This window comes from Haematobia irritans, chromosome 3, assembly GCF_050003625.1.
Source record: "Haematobia irritans isolate KBUSLIRL chromosome 3, ASM5000362v1, whole genome shotgun sequence".
NCBI classification, from domain to species: Eukaryota; Metazoa; Arthropoda; class Insecta; order Diptera; family Muscidae; genus Haematobia; species Haematobia irritans.
This window is the reverse complement of record NC_134399.1, coordinates 69,253,201-69,272,209: the sequence shown is the minus strand read 5'-3', so window position 1 is coordinate 69,272,209 and position 19,009 is coordinate 69,253,201. Positions and strand designations below refer to the sequence as shown.

Sequence of the window (19,009 nt, the reverse complement as noted above, 5' to 3'; positions counted from 1 at the left end):
GGAAATAAAGAAATAGAAAATAGTATAACTAAGGTGCCAAAGGTACGTCAAAAATTTGCAAAGAAAAGGCAAGAGATGAGGATTGTGGTAGATTCTGTTAGGAAGACATGTAGCCAAATCGATCCTAGGGTTTTCGCTGAAATTGAAATACAAGGAATTAAAATCAAGGGTTTATTAGATACTGGCGCATCGGTTAGCATTTTAGGTAAAGGTTGTCGGGAATTAATTGATAAGTTTGAAATACCATTCAGGCCTATTTATTCGAATGCAAAAACGGCTGGTGGGAAAATGTATTCAATTCTAGGAAAAGTAAGAGTAGAAATAGTTTATAAAAATAATTATAAGGAAATGGATTTATATTTGTGTCCAGATTTGGAACAAAATCTCTATTTGGGCATAGATTTTTGGAAACTTTTTGAATTAGCTCCCGACATTATAAAAATTGATGAACTTGATACTGAAAATATTATGGAAAAATTAGTAAATGAGGATGAAAAATATATATTGAAACCACATGATTTAACCGATGCACAGCGAGAAAGATTACACGAAGTTATTCAAAATTTTGACACATTTGAAGAAAAGGGTCTAGGTAAAACGACATTGGAAAAACACACAATCAAATTGGTCGAGGGTGCAGTCCCTGTAAAGGATCGTCATTATCCTATATCTCCGGCTGTACAGGCAATAGTTTATGAAGAGGTGGACAACATGTTGAGGTTAAATGTTATTGAGGAAAGTGAGAGTCCATGGAGCAATCGGACGACGGTTGTTCGAAAACCAGGAAAAAATCGATTCTGCTTAGACGCCCGAAAATTAAATAAATTAACTGTTAAGGATGCATATCCATTACAAAATATTGATGGTATATTAAGCAGAATCGATGAAACCTACTATATAAGCAGCGTCGATTTAAAATATGCCTTTTGGCAAATCGAGCTTGACGAGGAAAGCAAAGCCTACACCGCGTTTACAGTGCCTGGCCGCCCTTTATACCAATTTAGGGTGATGTCATTCGGGCTATGTAACGCGGCGCAGCGCTTATGTAGACTGATGGACCGAGTAGTGCCTCAACATTTAAAGGAAAATGTTTTTGTGTATTTAGACGACCTTTTGGTTATTTCCAGCGACTTCGACACTCATATGCGTCTATTGAATGAAGTTGCACAATGTCTTAGACAGGCAAATTTGACAATTGGGTTGAAAAAATCCCAATTTTGCTTCAGGGAGTTGAAGTATTTAGGTTTTATTATTGGTGATGGGAAATTGAAAACCGATCCGGACAAAGTTAATGCCATTAAGGATATTCGTGTACCAAAAAGCCCTAGAGAAGTTCGGAGCTTTCTAGGAACTGCTGGCTGGTACCGGCGATTCATCAAAGACTTCGCTACGATAGCCGCTCCGTTGACTGATTGTCTTAAGAAGTCAAAGAAGTTCGAAATGAGTATAGAGGCTATCAACGCATTTGACAATTTGAAAAGAGCTTTGACTTCAGCTCCGGTACTACGCCATGCAGATTTTTCTAGGCGCTTTTATATACAATGCGATGCAAGTGAGTATGGTATAGGTGCGGTATTATTTCAATTGAATAACCGTGGTGAAGAGCATCCTATAGCTTTTTATTCGCAAAAGCTTAATGATTGTCAACGTAAATATAGCGTCACGGAAAAAGAGTGTTTGGCGGCAGTAATGGCTATAAAGAGATTCCGTCCATATGTTGAGTTGATGCCTTTCACGGTGATCACTGACCATGCATCACTCAAATGGTTAATGGGTTTAAAAGATTTAAATGGTAGATTGGCTCGATGGTCTTTACAACTGCAGGCATTTGATTTCGATATCGAACACCGAAAGGGAGCCGACAATGTCGTTGCTGACATGTTATCAAGGGCCCCAACGACTTTGGATGTGAATGAGGTCACTATGCACGAATTACTTGATTTCGAAACGGTTGAATTTCAAAATGACGAATATCAAGACTTGATTCGACATATAGCGACAAATCAAGATAGTTTCCCGGACATTAAAATAAAAGATGGCATGATATTTAAGAGGACTCGCTGCGATAGTGAATTGGATGATGAATTGCAGTGGAAGTTATGGATTCCAACTGGCATTACTCACGAAATAATCGATAGGGCCCATAAGTCGTTTACTTCTGCTCATGGAGGGATTGCGAAAACGCTTGAACGTGTGCGAAGATTCTTTTATTGGCCACGTATGGCAATTCAAGTTAGGCAATATGTGAGCGATTGTCAGATTTGCAAGGAATCGAAATCGGCGAATGCAAATTTGATGCCCGGGATTGGTCAAGAAGTCGTGACGGAACGGCCTTTCCAAAAGATGTATATTGATTTTTTGGGCAAGTATCCACGTTCAAAAAAAGGCAATGCCTACATTTTCATCGTTGTGGATCACTTCACCAAATTTACATTCCTCAAAGCCATGAAAGAAGCTACGGCAACAAATGTGATAAAATTTTTAGTAGAGGAAGTTTTTCACAAATTTGGTGTTCCAGAAGTGATCCACAGCGATAATGGAGTGCAATTCGTTTCGAAAGTATTTCAGGAAATGATAGACGCCTATCGCATCACTCATATCCGTACCGCCGTGTATTCCCCTCAATCAAATGCGTCAGAGAGGGTGAATCAGTCAGTTATAACCGCGATAAGGGCCTACATGGAGGAGGATCATCGTGATTGGGACATGTACCTTTCGGAAATCGAATGTGCCTTGAGAACATCTGTTCACTCAGCCATTGGAGTAACGCCATTCTTTGCATTGTTCGGTTTCCACAGGTTTTCAAATGGGGCAGATTATAAATTGGCCCGGAAACTAATGTCCATGTCGGATCATGAGATAAAAGGCTTACAAAGGTCTGACAAATTGGAAATGATTAGGGCCAAGGTAAAAGATAATCTGCACAAATCATTTGAACGAAGCGCCGCGAGGTACAACAAAAGGGCACGTATAGTTACATTTAGGCCTGGCCAAGAGGTATATCGGCGAAATATTGTTCAATCGGACTTTTCTAAGAATATTAATTCAAAATTTTGTAAGAGATTCTTGAAATGTCAGATTGTTAAACCGATAGGACAGAATATGTATGAATTAGAAACAATGCAGGGCAAGCCGGTGGGCATATATCACGTTAAAGATATTAAAGTATAGTGCAATATAGATTTAGAATTGGTGATTTATTTCAGTGCAATATTAGGATAAGTTTGTGTTTGTGCTTGTCCTAGTATAGCAATAATTCTTAATCTATAGTGCAATATATTTTTATTTGTCTGTGATATTTATGACCATTTTTTTTAACCGATTATACGACTATTCATTTTATTATACATTTTTTTTCGATTATACCGACTTTTTTTGTGATTATACATTGGCCTATTAATTATACCTATTTTAACCTATTTATTTGTTTTAATTAAACCTAGTGGTTTCAATTATGTCCATATTTTGATCATACAGCTTTCCTTGTTATTATTTACGGAATGAAAAATGTTTGATTTTAATTACGAAATTATTTGATCCAATTGAATATTAATTTAAATTTCTTAAATTACAAATGATAGTCCCAACTATCTACATCAATAAATCGGTGATACGCGATTACTAAAAATGTAAATGTTATCTTCAAATAAAAATTTAATTTGAAAAATTTGATATTTTCTTTCGGTGTACCGATTTTTTTTTATGTCCGTCCGATAACAAAATCTTAACTACTTACGAAGAAAAGAACGTATGCCCGGTAAGTTCATACTGACATAGCCAGTCAATGCTCCATTGTAGACCCCGAGAGGGATCTGGAAAAAAATAAAAAAAAAAAAAAACATCACAAAGTATCGTGATTATGCGCTTCGGTGTTATTTTGATACTTCCCTAATAGTATACACGCATATTTTGCCCGGCTCTAATCTCAGGGGTGGAGTTCCCCACGTTGGGCTCTCGGTAATCGGGAGACATAGATGTACATGAGGCCAACGCACACCAGTCCTGATGCGTTACCCTCATCAGCCCTGGAGTATTGTTGCGTGGCCCTTTTAATGGTCTACTTTTATCTTTGGGCCTTAAAAGAAAAAAAAAAAAGAGAAATTTTTTTTTTATAGGGGCCTCCTACAATGAGGCCTGGTAGCCTACTGGGCGCTCGCCTTCAAATTGTATTTCTTGTCGTTGTTTTGTTGTTGTTGTTTTTTTGCTGTGTTGCTGTTTATGGTTTATGATGCAAGGCTCGGGGGCATATGTTCGCCTGTGGATTTGTAAAATGCAATATCCAATGCCGGGGGATATTGTATTTCGCAAGTCCAGAGATGATCATATACCCCAGAATCCATGCAATGATTTTGTACAGTGGCGGTGTTGACTTTAAAAATATCCCATAGTCGCAAAAGGGTACACGTAACACCCTTCAAACAATCATACAAAGTGCATTTTAAGATAGTTGTAAAAGAATCATTGTGGTCAAGTAAAACACGATTGTTTAGATGTTTATTAATTTTATGAAACATTTATAAATTCTCATAAATATAACATTTATACGGCTATCACATCACATTTAACACATTTTTATGCATTAATAAGAGATTGATGTTGAGTTACAAGTTGTTAGTTAAATGTTGTACCGTCTATCAGCCAGTACTTTTATTCCCAATGGAGGCAGCGTGTCTGGAAAAATATTTGAAAAACTATCACTTTATTCCATTTGGAAAGTCAAAAATTGTTCACCAATTTACTTTTAACAATTTTAAGCGTAATAACTATGTTTTCAGCACTTTATTTTTGTTTTCATTGAAATAAATTATAATAAGCCAGTTGCGCTTGGTGTTTCACAAAATATAAAATGGCTCTTGTAACAATAGTGATGGCAAAATACTTTCATGCGAATAGTGATGGCAAAATACTATCACATTGGCGATTGTTGCAGTGTCACTTACGAGTCTGTGGTAGCGATGAGGATGAAATGGAACATTGAAATGCTGGCAGGGTATCGGTAAATAATTATATATAGCCCCCATATAAAACGTTCTCCAGATTTGACCTCCGGAGCCTCTTGGAGAAGCAAAATTCATCCGATCCGGTTAAAATTAGGAACGTGGTGTTAGTATATGGTCGCTAACAACCATACCAAAATTGGTCCAATCACACAAAAATTGGTCCATATCGGTTCATTATCATGGTTGCCACTAGAGCCAAAAATAATCTACCAAAATTTTATTTCTATAGACAATTTTGTCAAAAGTTTATTTCTATAGAAAATTTTGTCAAAATTTTATTTCTAGAGAAAATTTTGTTAAAATTTTATTCGGTTCATAATAAAATGTTCATCATTTTCAAAATTTTATTTCTATAGAAAATTTTGTCAAAATTTTATTTCTATAGAAAATTTTGTTCAATTTTTATTCGGTGCATAATCATGGTTGCCACTCGAGCCACAAATAATCTACCAAGATTTTATTTCTATAGAAAATTTTGTCAAAAGTTTATTTCTATAGAAAATTTTGTTAAAATTTTATTTCTGTAGAAATATTTGTCAAAATTTTCTTTCTATAGAATATTTAGTCAAAATTTTTATTTCTATAGAAAATTTTGTGTAATTTTTATTTCTATAGAAAATTTTGTTAACATTTTATTTCAGTAGAAACTTTTGTCAAAATTTTGTGTCTACTTTGTCAAACTGAATTATATACGTATTGGATCGATCTTTTTTGATTTAATATATACCACGTATGGACTTACATACAATTTAGAAGATGGTGTTAGGAGGTTTTAAGATACCTTGCCATCGGCAAGCGTTACCGCAACTTAAGTAATTCGATTGTGGATGGCAGTGTTTAGAAGAAGTTTCTACGCAATCCATGATGGAGGGTACATAAGCTTCGGTCTGGCCGAACTTACGGCCGTATATACTTGTTTTTTTTTATTCTACTTTTATACAAGACTGAATTCATTATGATTTTGTAGTTGAAATGCATAGTTGTGTTAATTTTCTGTTCTGAGACTTATGAAATAAATATTTTTGTTTTTAACCAAAAAAATTAGTTTGGTTTTACTATTATTAACATTGCAGATTTTTTGGCGATTTTTAAAATGGAAGTGACGATTATAACGATTTTTACGGAAAAAAGTGACGAATATTTTTGGAAAAAGAGGTTCAAAACACAAGTTATCCTCAAAAACACGCAAGGCATATTAATTAAAGGTAAAGTCATGCAATCAGGTGACTAATATCGACATTCATCTTGTCAAAGTCTTTGTTTACGTTTAGTAGGTTTGTTTACATTCTTTGTGTACATAAATATTGCTTTTATTTACATTGTGTTGTTTGTATGGGTTTAGTTTTATGAAACTTTTCGCCTACGTGTTAGAAACTGGGGAGAAAAATAAAAGAGCTTTCTTTAAAATCTGTTAAATATAATTATCTAAATTTACAACAAAGTCCAAACGTTCAACAATACAACAACACTACCCATACACAAAATGTCAACTTCCCAATAAACACAAACGTTCGAAAAATGCTAAATTTCAACAATTTTTCAACCATTTTTTCAAAGGATTAGGGTAATATTCAAGTTGAGAAATTGTTGAGAAAATCGCGTTCTCAACAAAAAACAAACTTTACCCTCAACAGTGAAATTCAACACATTAGCAATAATATCTCAAGTGTTATCCTGAAATTGAAATGCATCGCTAGTCAAATTCAAAATTAACATCGTTGCAAATACTTTTCAACCTAAATTTGTATGAATGATATCCCCATTTCAAATTGTAAGTCAAAGCCAAAATTCTATGAATTTTGTATAATTTATTCATTTTCATCAAAATAAAATATATAATAATACACTACACTACATAATACACTACAATACCAATTGATAAATAATAATCTTATTAAACATATCAACAAATAAGAACAAAAAAAAAACAAACAACAAAACTTTAAATATCTTAAACATTATTAGTAAACACTTTTGCATTGATAATTCGTTTTCCTTCCTTTTGGTGTCATACAACAGCATTAACATTTATTAACATGCGGGCAATTTGAAATTAGGCACGTACTGGACTGCGTGTTAGAATTGATTTCCAGCAGAAGGAATTCACAACATATCCATTTTAAACTGATAATAGCATATGAATTAAACTGACGATGTGATGCACATTTTCATCCAGAAGTTCTTGATTTCAACAATTTGTTGTTTTTAACAATTTTAATTGGTTGCACTTGTAATGTTTCTTGAAACTTTTTTCTTGTCGATAAGCCACTCATTTTTCATTGGTCAGCTTCTTAATGTTTGCAAGAATGTAGCATCCAAAGATTTTAGTTTTCTGTAAAGAGATTTAAATTTAGTGACTTCCTTAAAGTTTTATTTTCACTTACTTATTTTTATAAACTATTTGGTTATTTGTCTAAAATTTTCCATTTTTTTTATTTCTTGCAATTGACCACGAACTTCGTTGCACAAATAAGTATTGAAAACCACATGGTTTTTCCGTTGCATTTTAGGGTAGTGTTTTGTCAAAGTTTTCTCATATTATCTTCAACACCTTTTCAAAGATTTTGTCAACATTTTGGCAAATTGGAAGTAATTCGCAAACAATTTGAAGATGTATTGAAGATGAGCTATTTCAAGTCAAGTTGAATTTATGTTGAAAATTATATTTACCCTCAAACTGAAAAGTTGTTGCATTTGAAAAACGCTCATCCTGTGTTTATTGGGTTAAGTGACCTGTCATTTCAGTTTGGCTTTCTAAATATCATGGGGTGTACACACGTTTGCTCGTGACTTTACCTTTAATTAATATGCCTTGAAAAACACGTCCATTTTAGAATGTGAACCCACCTAATTTGAATATACCCCGAATAACATACCCTATTCAAAATATGTCAAAATATTGAAATAAGTTTCATAGCATGGCTGAACAAGAAGGTTAAATCATGGGCCCATATGATTACAATTTTTTTATTTCGACAAAATTTTAAGATGTCAAAATCATATGTTTATGGGGATTGCAGCTCTCCAAATGACACTGCATAGCAAATGCATCTCAAACAAACTCGCGCATTCATAGCTGGAGAATTGTTCAAAGATGACTTGAGTATCTTGATAACATATTCCAGACCCAAAATACCACGCACATCAGTTTTTAAACTTCATCATAAACTATTTTTGTTAATAGATGGCGAAGATCCATTTGACTGACTTCCATTCTTAACTTTGGTGGGTACTATAGTCTTATTTGTCTCATATCGGCGTTCCTCGGATGAATTATCCACTTCACAATCACTCATAGGTGACGCAATTAAATTTGAACCTTTATTTTTCTCTGGATTTGAATTATTTTTTCAGGACAATTGAAAGAATAAATAATTGCCACTTTTACCAATGCCATACGATTCTTTTATCAGCTGATTTTGACTTCTTAAAATTGTAAACAACATATTGAAATTTGTTGTTTTTGTTATCGTGATTCAACCTCCTTATTCAGCCATGTTTCATAGAAAAAAAAAAATAAACCAAGGCTTTTAAGAACATGGACATGTGAAAATACCATAAAAATTTTTCCCTTTGCGCTCGCGGTAATTATTTGGACATAGGTTGCATATATGTGAATTTCTAGTTTCCATGGTAACTGTCAAACTAAAACATATCAACCCGGTGTGAACGGTGAAATGTTTTGGAAAAAACGAATGAGGAAAACGAGTCGGTGGGAACATAGCATAATGCACATTTTTATGTAGAAGTAGTTGATATATAAAAAGTAATTCGCAAACAATATGAAAATGTATTGAAGGCAAGATGAACTAATATTGAAAAAGCAGTTCATTTGAAAAACGCTTATCCTGTGTTTATTGGGTAATCTTCGTTTTATATTTGAATCTTCAAAATATTTGATATTGGTGTTTCACAAAATATCAAATAACAATGCAATGGTTAGCATGTCAACCACAGTTTCGACCGAACACCAAAAAGTTTTTCAGCGAAGGATTATCCCTTTTCAGCTGGTTACATTTCTGAGTGTTTCAATGCTTCCCAAAGTGATTTCACGGCAATGTGAAACTCCGTTTGGATTTCTCTATAAAAAGGATGTCCCAGTGAGCTAAACATAGAATCGGGCAGCACTTATTAATAAGAGAGAATTTTACCACTTGTAGTATACCAATGGACTGAATAGTCTAAGGGGTCTAAAATAACAGGATGCCATTATGTCTAATGCGCTTTACAGACTATCAGTTATTCCGGACGACAGTGTTCGTGTCGAACATATCCCATATATTGTGCACATTATAAGTTAAGTCCGAAGGCATAATCGATACTGCTGCATGTTTATGGGATCGAGAACACATTTACCGATTATTTAGTCATCGCCGACAAGTCGTATCGATCCGACACACTGTAAGATTCTTTACAAACACCGACATTCCGTCCGGAATAACTGATAGTCTGTAAAGCGCATAACTTAACATGTTTCTTTATTTATTTAAAACTACATTGATTTCCTAAAAATACTTTTTTAAACCCACAACTCTCAAGAATTCAATATGAAGTAAAATAACATTTTCCAAGATTTTTTTATTTTAGCGGCAACCTCTAACCCATCTTTCAACTGTGAAACACGAACTTAGTACCAGCCTTAACATAACACTTGGCATTTGTTTCATTGTTTATTTTCATAATTTTTTACCGTAAATAGTTTCAAATAAAATTGGCGTTAATTTTTGTGCAACTCTGTGTATAGACATCGACATCCATAGTAAATATTTAGTGTAGTGTAAAATCGGTCGAGTGACAGCTGTCATCTGTCTCTTTTGACGTCTTGCCTACTCCTTTCAGTTTGGTGTTCCTCCAAATCAGACATTAAAAATGAAGGTGTGTAAAATTTTCAGAAAAAATCGTGAAAATCCATGGCAAAAATGTAAAATACACATCCGATATGCAAATCTAGATGCTGACTGATATAATTGTTAATGAATTGTGTGTATCGATCGAGTGATTGAGAAAATAAACATTGATTACAAATTTGCTAACCTATATCGGGTGATGTGTTTTGTGTATATGCTTCGCTGATATTAATTGAATGTATATTTACAAAAAAAAATATTTATTTTGTTTCAATTTTAGCTCAACGTTTCTTTTCCCGCTACGGGATGCCAAAAGCTATTCGAAGTTGTCGATGAACACAAATTGCGTGTGTTCTATGAGAAGCGTATGGGCCAAGTTGTCGAAGCCGATATCCTCGGTGATGAATGGAAAGGCTATATGCTCCGCATTGCCGGTGGTAACGACAAACAAGGTTTCCCCATGAAACAGGGTGTCTTGAGTCATGGTAAATAAAACTTGTTTAGCCTTTAAACATGAATAATGATTGATATTGATGTATGTTTTCTTTATTATTTTAGGTCGTGTCCGTTTGTTGTTGAAGAAGGGACACTCCTGCTACCGTCCACGTCGTACTGGTGAACGCAAACGTAAATCAGTCCGTGGTTGCATTGTTGATGCCAACATGTCCGTCTTGGCTTTGGTCATCGTCAAAAAGGGTGAAAAAGAAATTGCCGGTCTTACCGATGACTCCGTTCCCCGTCGCTTGGGTCCAAAGAGAGCCAGCAAAATCCGTAAATTGTACAACTTAACCAAGGAAGATGATGTCCGTCGTTTTGTTGTACGTCGTCCTCTGCCAGCCAAGGACAATAAGAAAGCAACATCTAAGGCCCCTAAGATCCAACGTTTGATCACTCCCGTTGTTTTGCAAAGGAAGCGCAGACGTGTTGCCTTGAAGAAGAAGCGTCAAGTGTCTTCCAAGGAAGCCGCCGCCGATTACGCTAAGTTGTTGGCCCAAAGAAAGAAGGAGAGCAAGGCCAAACGTGAAGAAGCCAGAAGACGCCGTTCTGCATCCATGCGCGAGTCCAAGAGCTCCATCTCCAGCGACAAAAAGTAAACAAAGCATATTGTTTTTAAAAATAAGGATAATTTTTATTCATTTCGTACATTTCACGAAAAGGGGAAGAAACCGTAAAAATAAAAGATGTAAAAAACATTGGTTTTTTTTAAGAAAAACTTCAAAATATTCGCTCTTTTTTTCAAAACTATGTTGCCTATTTTTGGCAATGTGTTAAAGGATTCCATACTCTATAAGCATATCTGAAGGTAGAACAATTTCCAATTCAAAAATACAAATATTTTTTTTTTTTTTTCAAAAACACATGACTATTCGGATAAGATATACAATTTCGTCGTAATTGCAACAACTGAACTAAAGTTATTTTAAAGTATTTGAGATCATTGTTCAGACAATGAAAGCCTTTTTGCCACCTATATTTTCTCTTTCCTTGCCAAGACGTTCCGAATTAAAAAATTTGGAATAACAATTTTGATGAAGCAAGAGTGTAACAGTCGATTTATGTAAAAAAATTTGTCCTCACAACTAAATTGCGACAAATTCCAATTTGGATTGACATTTCAATTTAAAGCATTATTTTGGAATATTCGTTATTTTTAAGGGCTAGCAATACTTTTCATCAACTTTTTGTACCATTTATCCGCTTTCGTGAATTGTTTCAAAACTCATTAAATGTTGGTAAGCATTTCTATGTGAAAAATATCGCCAGTTGTAATAATCCGAATAATTCTGGGTTTCTACTCTTAAGGTGGGCTAAAATAAATCAAAGCATAATACACCTATACCATTTTTGAAATTTAATGTGGTCAATTTTGTTTTAACAATTCAACAAGTGTAATTTCCGAATTTACAGAAAGGAAAGAGAAAATATAGGTGGAAAACAGCTTACATTATCTGCACAATGATCTCAAATACGTTAAACTTTTGTTCAGCTGTTGCAATTACGACGAAATTGTACATCTTATCGGTATAATCATACGTGTTTTTAAAAAAGATATCTATGTATATTTTTGCTTTGGAAATTGTTCTTCCTTGAGATATGCTTATATAGCATGGGAGTGCAGGTTATTGGGTCAAGACCCTTATTTATTTCTTTATTCATTTGCTTAATCAACCAAACTAACTAATGGTTTCGGTAATTATTGTTCCCTTTATGGGTTACTTTGGACAAGATTCATCAGTAGTAAGTGAAAACAATTTCTAAACGTCGAATTTTTTTTATAAATATGGGATAAAAATAAATTAATAGAACGTTTCGCTCTTTGGAACCTACTACTGAAATTTAAATACTACATAGCATCTGTAAAAGCTGGTTGATAATAGAAATGAATCGGTGCAATATTGGTGTACGTATAAAATACATTTTTCAATTTTTTATTCCCCATGTTCCGATAGTCGGAAGTTTACGTTCGGCAAAATTTGTTTAGTTCTACAAGATTTTTTTGAATATACTTCTTATTAATGAAAAATTAAAATTTGAAGTCAGAGAGTATATATAGAGAGTTCAGTATAATATTTTCTTGAATTTCGCAATATGACTAATATAATAGTAGCTTACAAATTTCATTCAAATCTAGAGAGGTCATTTAAAAAATTTGCACCATTTAAAACATTAGTGCCATATCTATTTTCAAGAGAAGAAAATCGGTTAGACAAATTTGAAGATAACGACGTTTCCCTATTTTCAATTTTGTTTAACATATTTTTGATCAAAATCGAAATAATGGAAAAATCTTTCAAATGAAAGGTATTTTTTTATGAAAATTTCTTTTGTTAGAAAGATGAAATTTTTATGGCTCGTAAAAGAGGTACCTTTGGACAGATGTGCAGTGCTCATTGAGCACTGCTCAAAAAATTCAAATGTTAAATTTATTCAAGACAGATTCGGATTCAACATAACTCATCAAATATCGCATTATAATTGCAAAAGTCCAAAGCTTCCCACAAGTCAAAAGTCAATTTATCTCATTTTTAAAAAAGTCGAAACATCTAAAAGTTTCTTCTTTTGAGGTCTGTTTTAATCATTCGTTTACTAATTGTGCTTGCCAAATCAGAATTATACTAATATGAAATAAGTTACATGAAAATCTTAAAAAATAATAAATAATCCATTTTTCCTATATTCACTTATCTTATATATGTATATTTCCTATATCTAAATTTGAAGACAATCCGTGAAAACTGCTATCTGTACTATATCGATAAATGGAAATTGCGAAATTGATTCAGAGGTTGATTTTGGTTCAAGAGATAAGGATTTCAGAAAGTCCTTCTAGGTATTACATAGAAATCAAACAAACAATTGGATTTAGCTATAGTTCATATATTTTTTCATTGATTATTATGACATAAACATATAACGCATATTAATTCTTCTAGTATTTCGTTCGTCGTTTCAATCCTAAAAACGCATACACTCAAAATATCGATTGAATTTAAATTTGTGTAGATTGTGAAGGGCAATCAAGGAAAATTTCGTTATACTTCTTAAAATACACATAACTCTATAAACATATCAGAGAGTTTACATGGAAACTTCTCTAAATTGCACAGTGGCTCTATATATCGTCAAGATGATATTCCTTATTTTTTCATATGTTCTGTGTTGCGTGTTGTGGACTTGAGGTCTCTGTGGAATTTGCTATTAAACTGGAATGATTAGAATTGATATTTTCATCGCTGTTACTGTCCTCAACATCACCTTCATCGTCAACGGGCAGACCAGCCGACCGCATTTGTTCTGCATAACATCGTATTTTATTTTCCTGGTCAGTTAGAAGCTCCAGCAAATCCTCTTGATCTTTTTGTAATTTTTGATAGTTTTCATTGGCCAAATTTGCAGAATCGGTTGCATCCTGTAAACGTTTGCGCAAATTATCCAACTCTTGCTGTAAGCGTAAATTTTCGGTATAGTAAAGGTTAGTTTGAAATTGGGCAGCATTTAAGGCCTCAATTGTGACATTGTTGGGAGGGGAGTTATTGTCGTGGTTAGGTGTAGACGAATTTGTCGATGAGTCATTATTTTTTCGAGCAGATAACTGGGCTTTCAACAAGGTATTTTGATCCATTAATTGGTGATTCTGGTTTTGTAATTCTGTCAGTTTTTGTTCTTGATCAGTATTTCTTGCTTCTAGTTTCTTTACAGTTTCCTGTAAAGTTGTTATCTGGTTATCCAAACCTCTTATGATACCTTTGTACTGGGCTACCAATGCAGATGCTTCTGAGCTGAGTGTAAGTTCTGTTAATTCTATACCATTAACATCAAAACCCGTCACCATTTTTACCACCAATGCTTCCAGACCTTTAAAGAGTTTACAATACTCATAATCCAAAAGGAGTTCAACGGCGGACTTCGCTCGGATTTGGGGTTGCTTACATGCTCTGCTATAAGCTTCGTGTCTTGATACTTCATTCAGTTTATTGCAGAAATTTTCTTGGCCAATCCGTTTGATTATCAATTGGCATATGTCATCTCGTTTCTGTCCATTTAGAGAGTTATCATTAAATTGTATGCAGAGACCCATTAGGAAGGCACATAATCCTTGCACCAAGTACTCAGTTTCATCATGCTCATTTCCGCTTATTTGCGCCGTTAGATAAGCCATTGTACCTTGAGTTTGTAGAAGAGTTTTAACCGCTGTTGGACAATGTGCCACCCACATGCTCAACAACATTAAAAGACCAACTTTACTTTGTAATTTATATGAATCTTGCTGTAAGAGATTGGTACACTGTTCGAGTAAAGTTATTGGTTTATGTCCACCGGCTGACGTTGCTAGTAACACTCTTAAAAGCTCTTCCTTTTGTGATGTGTTGTCAACTAGAGCATGCATAAGAGCAACGGCCGAAAACCAATTCGCCAAGGAGTCTGTGGAAAAAAGACCAGTACATAGTAGTTGGCCTGTGGAAAGACTAGATACGTCAGCAGCTGATGATGGCAATAACGTGGACACCACGGCTTGTTGTCCTGATGGATTGCGGTAGAGATAACATTGAAATGAATACAACACCGAACATCGCAATGCCAGAAGTTGTTTTTCGTTAATCATAGACATAAGTAAAACGACAATAACAGGGCGTGGTGGCGTACTTGGAGCCATAACTTTGCTTAATTGGTCTTGATTGTCGGCATCTCCACGTGCTACTTCTGCTACTGCATTTATGGTCTCTGTAAGAATGTCGGCGGGTACCCCGCTACCCATAAGTATTTCGCAAAGGGCTTCCAAAAGTTTCGATTGTTTCATCGCCTTTTGACATGAAGAAACAACTTGCTGTTGATTGCTTGGAGTTACTAAAGATCTTACAACTTGAAGCATGCAATGCACATTTGACATCTTTTGCGGCGCCCATCCTTGTTCTTCGCCTTCCTTGCCAGATAGGTCAAACATTGGTGCCAAACGTTGAATGTACGAACCCTCCTTAAAAAATTGTTGATTGCTGGAATTGTTTTTAAGCAAATTAAGCAAAAGTATTAGACAATCCTCCACAACAATTCCTCCATCGGCACAACCTTCATCGCGGATAACATCGAAAATTTTATCAAAGGCGTTCTCGAAGGCCACAATTTTTTGAATGTTTGAATTTCCCTTTGTAAGTTGAATCAGAAGAAGCAATGCATCGTTCCGGATCACCTCGCGACTATCGGAGAGAAGATCCATTAATTTTGATACGCCCATAGGACTTACCAAAACCAGTTCTTGTAAGTCGCGTGTTTTATTTTGTATCAATGTTGTAAGCAACTGTATTGCTGCTCTCCGAACTCTGAAGTCGTACTCTTCCAGGTAACCCATTACACAAGAAACGTGTTCTGGATTCTTAATAAACATCTCCGTAAATTGTTCACCAACATTTACCGAAACTGTAGGATTGTCTGCCTCCTCTTCGAACTCTTCACTGGCAACAATATTGCAAAGTGTATCTAGGGCATAAGATATTATTTCGCAGTCTTGACAATCATTTTGTAGTACTTGCACTAATGCAGACATTCCTTGTGCACCCACTTCAATACGATATTTCCTGGATAGGGCCTTAAGCGCACGACATGCATCACGTCTGTCTTCCAAAAGCGTTGAAGATGATGCCCTATCCACAAGCTTTTCTACAGTTTCAGCTGCGCTCGGTGGCTGACCGGGTTCGGTTGCACCGAGGACAGTTTTAAAGCCACTTTTTAAGAAATCCATTAGATCTCCGAAAAGATTGAAATTATTTGATAGTCGTTAAATATATTCCCTTTGCAATATTTCTGAATTTACATGAAAAACAGCCTCTCCCCGATGTCCCGAGTGAAGAATTCTGACACGAATCGATAATTCGATAACTTTGAAAAGAGAAGTCGCTTGTCGGTTTACCAGTTATTGTTTACCGAGTCCATCAACAGCTGTGTATCATAGGTCTATTCATGTCCATTGACATTTCAAAGATTGTAAAGAAAAAATCAAAAGCAATGCCGTCGCTAAAGTGTGTAAATATAACCATAGCGATAGGCGGTAGGCGAACACTTATTTACGTGTATTTCTTATGGGAAGCCCAAAATCCGCGACGGAATACCGTGACGGCTAGCGGCGTGTCGCAAAATAAAAACTTATTCTAACTCCTTGGCGAAAACTGGTATAGTGTTGCCATCGCTTATCAATTTTTTTAACTCACCACTAGGAATTGCTGTTGCCTGGGCACGTGTAGATTATTTTTTCTTGAAATAACTCAACAAATAACAAGCCATTGTATGTTTTTATTCAACTCCATTGTTTAATATTGTCAAAGCATGCTGTATTGACAACAAAAACGCTAGGAAACGTGAAAAAGGGAATTATTCGCCGTCAAGCTTATTGTATTTGCCGTTGCGGCAAAAATGTTTCGCCTACCGCCTATCGCTATGGTTATATTTACACACAAAGGCCGGTATGCACCTCTAGCGAAAAATTTCATTCCCATAAGAAATGCATTGCTATTTATGCTAACGAAATTTTTGATAGCGTTCAATTTCGTAAGCTGGTACGCACCTATAATGAAAATAACAGGGTTGTCAACAGCATATTTTGGCAGCAAACATTTAATTTATTACAATCATTGTGTGCGTAAAAGTTTTAAAAGGTCTGTAAATAATAAACAATTTATTTGAGGAATATTTGGAACATATATTAAAAATTTTTAAAAGCGATTAGCTTTAAATAGGTAAGTGAAAATAAAAAATGAAATAAAACTTTAAGGAAGTCACTAAATGTATATCTCTTTGCAGAAAACTAAAATTATGGATTCTACGTTCTTGAAAACATTAAAAAGCTGACCGATGAAAAAATGGTGGACAATTAACTGGAACTGCTTCAAATAGTTTATAATAATTGGTACGTCAATATGAAAAATTAAATCAACACTTTAGATAAGCCACTAAATTTAAATCGCTTTGCAGAAAACTAAAATCTTTGGATGCTACATTCTTGCAAACATTAAGAAGCTGACCAATGAAAAATGAGTGGCTTATCGACAAGAAAAAGTTTTCAGAAACATTACAAGTGCAACCAATTAAAATTGTTAAAAACAACAAATTGTTGAAATCAACAACTTCTGGATGAAAATGTGCATCACATCGTCAGTTTAATTCATATACTATTATCAGTTTAAAATGGGTATTTTGTGAATTCCTTCTGCTGGAAATCAATTCTAAAGGTGAGTATTAAGTTTGAGTTTAGCCGCTAAAATCGATAAAGTGAAAAATAAATCAGTAAGAAAAATGCATGAAATTATACATATTTGTTGCAAATTTTATTATAACTTGATGGGGAAAAGCCCAAAGCAAATTTTCACAAAGTTTGTATTACTTAAAATGGCTTATTAAAGAAAAGTAATCGTGAAAAAATGACATTTTTAGCGGCTAAAGGTGGGTATTAAGTTCGAATTTAGCCGCTAATTTTCACTAAAGTGAAAACTAAATGAGTAAAAAATGTCATAAAATTAAACACGCGGTCCAGTACGTTCCTAATTTCAAATTGGCCGCAGGTTAATAAATTTTAATGCTGTTTTATGACACCAAAAGGAAGGAAAACGAATTATCAATGCAAAAGTGTTTACTAATAATGTTTAAGATATTTAAAGTTTTGTTGTTTCTTTTTTTTTTTGTTCTTATTTGTTGATATGTTTAATAAGATTATTATTTATCAATTGGTATTGTAGTGTATTATGTAGTGTAGTGTATTATTATATATTTTATTTTGATGAAAATGAATAAATTATACAAAATTCATAGAATTTTGACTTTAACTTTCAATTAGAAGTGGAGATATCATTCATACAAATTTAAGGCCGGTACTATGCTCATTCTTGCGAAAATTTTTTATGGAAACCATTATTTCGCACATTGAAAGCGGCGTTTTTTTTAGGTAGCTTGGAGCGCTATTTTACAGGGAGCGATATTGGATTAAGTTGGTGGTGTTGCTTGTTTTTACAAAATAACATTTTATTTTTCCTTGGGCAATTGATCTGCTATTCCTTTGATCCTTTGTATAGTTTCGGAACAAAAATATGGTCCTTGTTTGATTTATAAACCCGCACAAATAGTTTTTAATAAATAAATTATTTCTTAATTCACATTGCAAATGGCGCCGTGCTATAAACGTCAGTTTTTCAACACGAAAAAACAAAGTATCACAAATGGAAAAAATTTCGCAAATTTTTCGCATTTTTTGGTTTTGTATGGAGTTTCAACGCGAAAACCGAACAGAATACCGGCCTTTAGGTTGAAAAGTATTTGCAACGATGTTAATTTTGAATTTGACTCGCATCGAAAATTGTTTGACAAATTATTGAGTAGCGATGCATTTCAATTTGAGGATAACACCTGAGATATTATTGCTAATGTGTTGAATTTCACTGTTGAGGGTAATGTCTGTTTTTTGTTGAGAACGCGATTTTCTCAACAATTTCTCAACTTGAATATTTCCCTAATCCTTTGAAAAAATGTTTGAAAAATTGTTGAAATTTAGCATTTTTCAAACGTTTGTGTTTATTGGGCAGAGACAATCATCAGCTCTTGGATGTCGATAATCTTCGTCTGACCGAACGTATTCGTGATGTGGTGAGGGCGACTATGGAACGCTTTTCAATTAGGATAATA

The 19,009-nt window shown here is 34.3% G+C and overlaps 2 protein-coding genes across 2 annotated transcripts; one reads left to right on the top strand and one right to left on the bottom strand.

Annotated features, from left to right (window-relative positions):
- The first annotated feature begins 9,738 nt into the window (after positions 1 to 9,738).
- RpS6 (ribosomal protein S6) lies at positions 9,739 to 11,068 on the top strand. The gene is made up of 3 exons (XM_075302223.1): positions 9,739 to 9,875; positions 10,128 to 10,332; positions 10,406 to 11,068. The coding sequence occupies exons 1-3, from the start codon at positions 9,870 to 9,872 to the stop codon at positions 10,939 to 10,941; spliced, it is 747 nt and encodes a 248-aa protein (XP_075158338.1). The 5' UTR covers positions 9,739 to 9,869; the 3' UTR covers positions 10,942 to 11,068.
- Positions 11,069 to 13,335: 2,267 nt separating this feature from the next.
- p115 (General vesicular transport factor p115) lies at positions 13,336 to 16,209 on the bottom strand. Its single transcript, XM_075302222.1, has one exon. The coding sequence runs from the start codon at positions 16,080 to 16,082 to the stop codon at positions 13,494 to 13,496; it is 2,589 nt and encodes an 862-aa protein (XP_075158337.1). The 5' UTR covers positions 16,083 to 16,209; the 3' UTR covers positions 13,336 to 13,493.
- Positions 16,210 to 19,009: the final 2,800 nt, after the last annotated feature.